This window comes from Notolepis coatsorum (assembly GCF_963971535.1).
Source record: "Notolepis coatsorum genome assembly, chromosome: 10".
Classification (NCBI taxonomy): Eukaryota; Metazoa; Chordata; class Actinopteri; order Aulopiformes; family Paralepididae; genus Notolepis; species Notolepis coatsorum.
In genome coordinates, this window is record NC_140174.1 from 34,774,251 (window position 1) to 34,781,955 (window position 7,705).

The 7,705-nt window shown below is 43.5% G+C and overlaps 1 protein-coding gene across 1 annotated transcript in view; it reads right to left on the reverse strand.

The window, feature by feature from the left end:
- The window catches only part of fads6 (fatty acid desaturase 6), a gene marked incomplete at its 5' end in the record, with an annotated part of 32,667 nt that extends 26,501 nt beyond the window's left edge, over positions 1 to 6,166 (reverse strand). The window contains 2 exons of the mRNA XM_084323859.1: positions 470 to 636; positions 5,818 to 6,166. Coding sequence (XP_084179985.1) covers positions 470 to 636; positions 5,818 to 6,166 — 516 coding nt within the window. The remainder of the gene's footprint in view (positions 1 to 469; positions 637 to 5,817) is intronic.
- Between the last annotated feature and the right edge of the window lie 1,539 nt (positions 6,167 to 7,705).

Here is a 7,705-nt window from a genome sequence, read left to right on the forward strand (position 1 = left end):
AGTCAGGGCAGCTGAAGCCTGCCCAATTGTCCGCTGTCGACTAAAAACACATCTTTTCAATCAAAAAAAGATTTTTTCTTTTTTAAACAAACCTTCTTACTGTCTTTTACTATTGTGTACTATCTACTATACTACTATACTACTATCTACTATGTACTATGCTACTATCTACTATGCTAAATCAAGTTTGACACTGCTAGATGAACCATTGAATACCATTTATTTACGCCAGCAATAACAAAAGGCATAAAGAGGACTTTTCAGACACCATCCGCCGAATCATTTGTTGACCAAATGATGGAGTGCAGTGGCCTATAGTTCCTGTCAGATTCCTAGAATTGCTTGAATTAAATCATAGAATTATCATAGGAATAAAAAAAATAAAAAAAAGGGGCAGTGATTCAGCACACGTGTGTGTGTGGGGGGGGGGGGGGGGGTCTGGAACCAGGCAAGGAGGGGAACATCTCACCTCGATGAAGAAGACGGCCCAGAACTCTCCCCAGGCCTGGGACTCGCTCAGAGACCCGTGGCTCGCCAGGTGGGTGCCCTTGATGGTGATGACACCGTGGGCCACTCCCATCAGCAACATCCCCACTGAGAACCACAGGGCCTGGGAGGAACCCAGCAGCAGGAAGGCTGGGGGAGAAATGAGAGAGAGAGAGAGAGATGATACAGAGAGAGAGATGATACGGAGAGAGGGAGAGGGAGAGAGATGATACAGAGAGAGGGAGAGGGAGAGAGAGATGATACAGAGAGAGAGAGAGAGAGAGAAGATACAGAGAGAGAGATGATACGGAGAGAGGGAAAGGGAGAGAGATGATACAGAGAGAGGGAGAGGGAGAGAGAGATGATACAGAGAGAGAGAGAGAAGATACAGAGAGAGAGATGATACAGATATAGAGAGATGATACAGAGAGAGATGATACAGAGAGAGGGATTGATTGAAAATTGTATTAACAGATTGCAGAATGGGTACAATACAGTACAGCTCAATACACACTTTTGTCTTGTTTACATCAGGGTCCCAGATGAGAGAGAGATGATACAGAGAGAGGGAGAGAGATGATACAGAGAGAGAGATGATACAGAGAGAGATAAATTATACAGAGAGAGAGATCAGACAAGACACAGTAGTTGACTTAGTGGTCAACATAAAGGTTTAGACACAGGTAACAGAGATTAGATGTACAGTACACAATATTTATGTAGTAGTAGTTGAAGTCATAGTAGTAGTAGTAGTAGTAGTAGTAGTAGTAGTAGTAGTAGTAGTAGTAGTAGTAGTAGTAGTAGTAGTAGTAGTAGTAGTAGTAGTAGTAGTAGTAGTAGTAGTAGTAGTAGTAGTAGAAGTAGCTAGTATTAGTATTAATGGTTATTGAAGTTATTATTACTGATGTTACTTGTAATACTTTAATTCCCATTCCACCCCCACCAGTTGAAACACAGGGTCAGAACAGTAGAACATGCTCTGTCATCATGCCTTCACTGTCTCTTATTATGGGGTTGCTCCATTTTCTCCATGGGCCCTTTTTTGGGCAGACGACAGTGTCATCCCTCCCTTGAGGATACATTTGTTATGAGTGAGTGTGTTTACTTGTTTTTAGGATGTAGACGTCACTGTCTAAAGAAAACACAGTATCCTGTCTCCACTCTCTGAGCAGCCCCCCCCCCCCCCCACACACACACACACACCCACCCACCAGACAGCCACGGTGTGAGTTTCATCCCTGTAGGAGGGGAGATCAGGTGGATGAGTGAAACTCTATCTCCAGCAACAACCTCCATCACATGTGACTCTTCTCTGCCCGGTTACAGGATGACATGACATTATGTAGTTATGAAAGAGATGCAACTTTTGAGCTACTGTTTTTAGGCATGTGTATTGGAATAATTTTGCTATGATGCCCCCCTAGTTCATGGAATGAACTCCAACAGACCTTAAAGCTTGAGATTCTCCCCTCTGTTGCAGAATTTACAACCTTGATCTCCAACCTTTGTCAATCAAGTTGTACATGTTTTAATTGATTGTTATCCTTACTTTACTTGTCTATAATTGTTGTGATTGTATATGCTGTATGATTTTATTTATTTATTTTGCTTAACTCTGTATGTTTTGCTTAACTCTGTATGTACACTCGAAGTGACTGCAAATGAAAGCAATCTCAGTTGCCTTTTGAGTTTAAATAACGGTTTGAAATGAGATGCCTATTGATTTTGGTGACCCAATACCTTTAATCACCATCAGGCCAAACTGAGAACAAGATATCCTGAAAAGTCATTGTATAATTGCCATACAATTTGATGTGCACATGTACTACCCCAAACATTTCACTTTTAAATGGGCGTATCTTCTGACCTATTAGTCGTACAGTCACACAATCTGCTGTTAATAGGCCTGACCCCTAGAGGGAGAAACCTGTTGATGTTGGTGACTGACCTTTCTTCTAGCGCCACTATGTCAACATCGGCAACTCTTGTTTCTGTCATCTACTCTACATGTTGCATGTGAAAGCGGGGAGATTGTCAGACCTTGGCAGAGATCTGTATTATTTTGTTATTCTTGATGATGAATAGTTTAGCACCTTTTAGTTTATGCATTCCAGAAATGTTTTGGCTTTTCTTTTAGTGTTTTTTTTTTATTTAGTGTCTGCTTAGCTGATAGATTCTCTTTTCAGAGATGTGCTGTGTCTAAGCTTTCACAACTATTTACCACGGTGTGTAAACTATCCAAATAAACCAATTGTGGCTTCAGAAATACATTTGAAACTCAAGTTCATAATTATGTCACATCCTGTCAGTCCTTGTATGAAAAGCAGTCAGTCAATACTGAAGTGTAGAATATTGATCTTCTATCCAATGAAACAAACTTAATTTGTTGAAATTAAGCCAGTGGTGAAACAGAACACCAAGGCTGCCGCTATACATCAACTCTGGAAGAGAGATATTTAAACGGGCACTTCACCAAAAAAAACAATACAGATTTATTTTTGCACATAATCAGACACATCCAAAAACATTAAACCGTTTTTCACACATTGATTTAGTTTGACAGTTATCGGGAGTACATGAGTTTGAATATGGCCACCAGCGATGTCATCGGAGACAATGAATCCTTGTGTTGTGTTAATTACAGCACCGTGAAATGATGTAGATTTAACACAACACAAGGAATGTCCGTTGACATCACTGGTAGTCATATTCAAACTCATTTACTCTCAATAACCGTCAAACTAAATTAATGTGTGCAAAACAGTTTAGAGGTTCTGGATGTGTGTTGAGATGAACGCAAAATAAATCAGTATTATTTTTTGGGCCCCTTTAATTACCTATAATAACGTTTGCAACACCAAAAGCCCAAATGCACTTACACATAGTGGTTGCTCTGTTTCCAACACAACAAAATGTAGCGCTAATGCCCTACATCTCATATTCAAAGCAGCCTGTTTGGAGGTGATAAGCCACAGGGTTAGAGATACACAACAGTACAGGGCACTACAGGTCACTGGCGCTTTACAACTAATGATAAGTCAAAAGAAGTAACATTACTACACCATAGTGTTATTGTCTACTCTACTACATACTGTTAACATTTTATAGATATTTAAAATGTTTTTACTCCTACCCCTCCCCGCCAAGAGTTTGCTCTTAATGACTTGCCTGGTTAAAAATTATAATAATAATCATTTTCACTGGACACTTACTGTCAAGTTTCATATTGTGGTATAAAGCTGTCCTACACTTGAGCGGTGATGTCAGTCACACTACTAGACTCTTAAAATAAGGTCAGTGGTTAACCACCAGTGACCGGACAGGGTAAAGTAGGATATTGGACCCCATGTATGTATTGCAGCAGTAATGACAAAAGTATTACTGCTTTCAGTGGGTCAACACAACACTGAAAAATAATGTGCTTTGTTTTGATGCACCAGCTTCCTGGAACTAAAAATCAATACTCCACTATCCTATGGACAATTTAAAAACATGATCCCTACATCAGTATGGAACTGTTTTTAATTTGATCTCTCTTTTTAGTTTTTTTCTCTTTCCACCTGTGTTTTGTCTTATTTAGGCAAATGTATTTATTTTCCTTCTATATGTACTTGAATAGCATCACTTGAATCGCATTCTATATGTAATTGAAACACATCACCAGGACTGAGCTGCCAGCCATGGACGACCTCTACACACAGAGGTGCAGAAGGAAAACCAAGAACATTCTCAGAGACCACAGTCACCGCAGTCACAAACTTTTCACTCTGCTACCGTCTGGCAGGTTCAGGGACAGCTTTTTCCCACAAGCCACAAGACTCCTGAACAAGGACAACAACAGGAGATAGCCCTATCAAAAAACATATATACACACACACCTCTTAAAAAAACTCTTGAACACACACACACGCACACACACGCGCGCGCGCGCGCAACCTGCGCTGCACCTTAACCCTTTCACTGCCACACGACAGAAGGTTAACCCTTTACTATCACACAACCGACGGTCGCCGGCTGTCGTATGGCAGAGAAAGGGTTAACCTTCTGTGTATCATCGCAGTGAAAGGGTTAACCGTTTTTGTAGTGCTGCAGTGAAAGGGTTAATATGCACACACTATTCTATCTCATTTTATATTTTATTTTATCTTACTACTACTACTTATTGTTACCATTCTTGTATTCATTGTTGTTATGCTCTGTTGAGTCTGAGCTCGAAACACAAACATTTCATTACCTGCAATGCCCCTGTATTGTTGTGTATTTGACAAATAAAGAACTTGAATTTGAACTTGACATTGCAAATGAGGGTAAAACCTCAATGTTAATTTAGAGAATAAATCAATAATTCAGCCAATCAATCAATCAATCAAGAAAGAACTGGTCTTTTAAAAGTGTGCATAGCAAGGTTTCTCTAAAGACATTCAAGGTGAGCACTCATATCTTCAATTCATAGATAAGATCACCAGGTTTCATATCTATTTGTGCCAGTTCCGAGTCATAACATTTTGCAAGACCATAAACGATTCACAGTAACCTTGGTAGCCTATCAAACTCTGGCCCAACATCTTCTACCTTTCCTAAGTGAGAATCCTCACAATCCTGAAAGTTAAGGTCAATTGTTTCCCATACATATAACCTAATAGAAGACAGACCCACCACAAATAGTTTTGAAAAATGGTACCGGCCATAGTATGAATAATTTACCATACCAACTGCTGTGGTAAAAGATATGCATCGCCATGGCACCACTTTTGCACTTAAATAATACCACGGTACAGTCCAATTAACACCAGGACATCCATGGTAATATCATGGTATTGATATTGATAGATAACTTATTACATATTAATATGATATTGTAAGGAAGGGGCAGGACCAGATAAGCTTAGCTTCTTTCTGTCCCTTCTCGAACATAAACCATTTGTCTTGAGCTATGCTGATTATAGCTTATGTCTAGGAAGATATATTTTATTTGTATTTTATTTTATTTCGTTTTATTTAATTTTTTGTTTGTTATTTTTTGTTATTACAAATTTGTTTGTTTTATGGTTGAAATGTTCGAGATAAATAAAGATCAAATCAAATGGTATTTTACCCATTGCATTTCATCATTGCAGTGACCAAAGAATGGTGGAAGTATCATGATACCTTTTTTGTAAGGGCAGCATCCTACCAGCACAAAACCTTAAGTATCTGTGAGAAACACTAGAGATGAATAGCCTCCTTACTATCAATGTAGGGCACTTTGACTACTTCCAAAAAGTGATTATTGAAAGTATTCCATCAAGTTATATCAGTATGAAGTGTGAAGGAGCCTGAAGTGTCTCTTACCCGGTGGCAGGCATAGGAACGCCCCGGCCAGGATGCTGCAGTCGATCCCTCTCCTCTCCCACCAGCTGCTCTCCTTCACCGTCTTCTGAACCAGCCGGGTCAGCTCCATCATCAGCGACTCCCTCTCTGTCGCCTCTACCACCTTCCCGCCCATCCCTCCATTCTCCCTCACCTCTGCCCTCGTCCTCTCTTCGCTAACCCGGCTCTCTCTCGCCGCGTCCCGCTTGGGATCCCCGGAGGGCCCCGGTCTCTGGAACAGCGTCTGCCCTTCCCAGGGTTTGACGTCTCCCGTCCCGCCCCCTCCCTCCTCGGTCCGCTCTTCCCTCCACTCCTCTGGTACCTCCTGCATGTCAGGGGTCGCCCCCGGGGGGCTGCCGCTGCTGATGATGACCGACAACACACAACTCAAAAGTCAAAGCTCAAGCAGACGTGCTCAGTGCGACCATGTTGCCGTTGGTGTGAAGAGCCAAAGGAAGTTGAACCCTGAACACTTCTTGGCAGGAGCATTTGAAAGTCTTTGGCAGGAGGAGACCCCAAAGTCCAGCCTCCTTTTCTCTCCTCCTTCCAACGGTCCGGTGGTCCCTCCTCTCTTACCTCGCTCTATACGGCGTGTCTTCTTTCTCTCTCTTTCTCTCTCTCTCTCTCGTCTCGTCTCGGTTGCTCCTCCTGCTGCTGTTCCTGGTCATGTAACCAACCTTGGGCTTCTTTTATGACCTGGGGAGAGCATTGCACTACAGGTCACATGGAGACTGCAGGTTCTCCTCTGACCTGCTGTTCCCTGCAGGTTCTCCTCTGACCTGGCTGCTCCCTGCAGGTTCTCCTCTGACCTGGCTGCTCCCTGCAGGTTCCCGTTAAAACACTCTCTCACACACAAACACACACACACACACACACTGGCGAACACCGCACAGAACTGCAGCTGCTCGACTAGAGAATAGATTCTGCCGGTCCGTGTTCTCTCTCTCTCTCTCTCTCTCTTTCTCCAGAATAGCCTCCCTCATGCATACTGCATGTCCCTCCCTCCTGCCTCCTCCCACCCCCACCCCCTTGTGCTCCCCTCTTCGCTCCCATCCCAGTAACCTTGGCAGATGTCCTGGGAAAGGAGAGGAGGGGAAGGAGGGAGGGAGAGAGGGAGGGAGAGAGGGGGCCTAGGAGAGGAGAGGATTAGCAGTAGCTGCTCGGTGACTACAATGTTGGTTGTTTCTCGTTACTAGGGGAGGAGTTGGAGTGAGAAAGATAGGGAACAAGACAGAGTGTGCGGAAAGAACACGAGACCACAATAATAAGTATAGAATAGACCTGGTGTGTGTGCGCGCGTGTGTGTGTGTGTGTGTGTGTGTGTGTGTGTGTGTGTGTGTGTGTGTGTGTGTGTGCGTGCACATGAGTAATTGCATGCTTGTGGTTATGTATGTGTGTTTATGAGGGGACAGCTCTCTTGGCAGGACCCTATGCAGCCTGCCGCCAGTGTGCTTTTTAATGAGGCTGTATAGGAGTGAATGTTTGAGTCCAAAGGACAGCAGATAGCGAGGGGCAGGGAACAGACGAGCCAAGGCTTCTATCTGACAGCTCCACCATGCAGCCTGGAGCCTGTCTGTTCCCTTTACACCAGTGTCAATCAGCCAGAGCAGAGCAGCAGAGCTACACACAAGGGAGCATACCAGCCAGTGCTTAAAAGTACATTGAATCCGGGCGGCTAGGTGGCGCAGTGAGCAAGGCGCTCGCCACCAACGCAGGAGATGCTGGGTTCGAGCCCAGCTCTCGGCGTTGCTACCAGCTTGGCTGGTCGTTCATACTAATACAATTGGCAGTATTAGGGGGTGGGAAGCTGGTGGGTGGGGATTGGACGTTGTGGACAGCGACTCCTACAGGTCGGTTGGTGCGCCTGCGC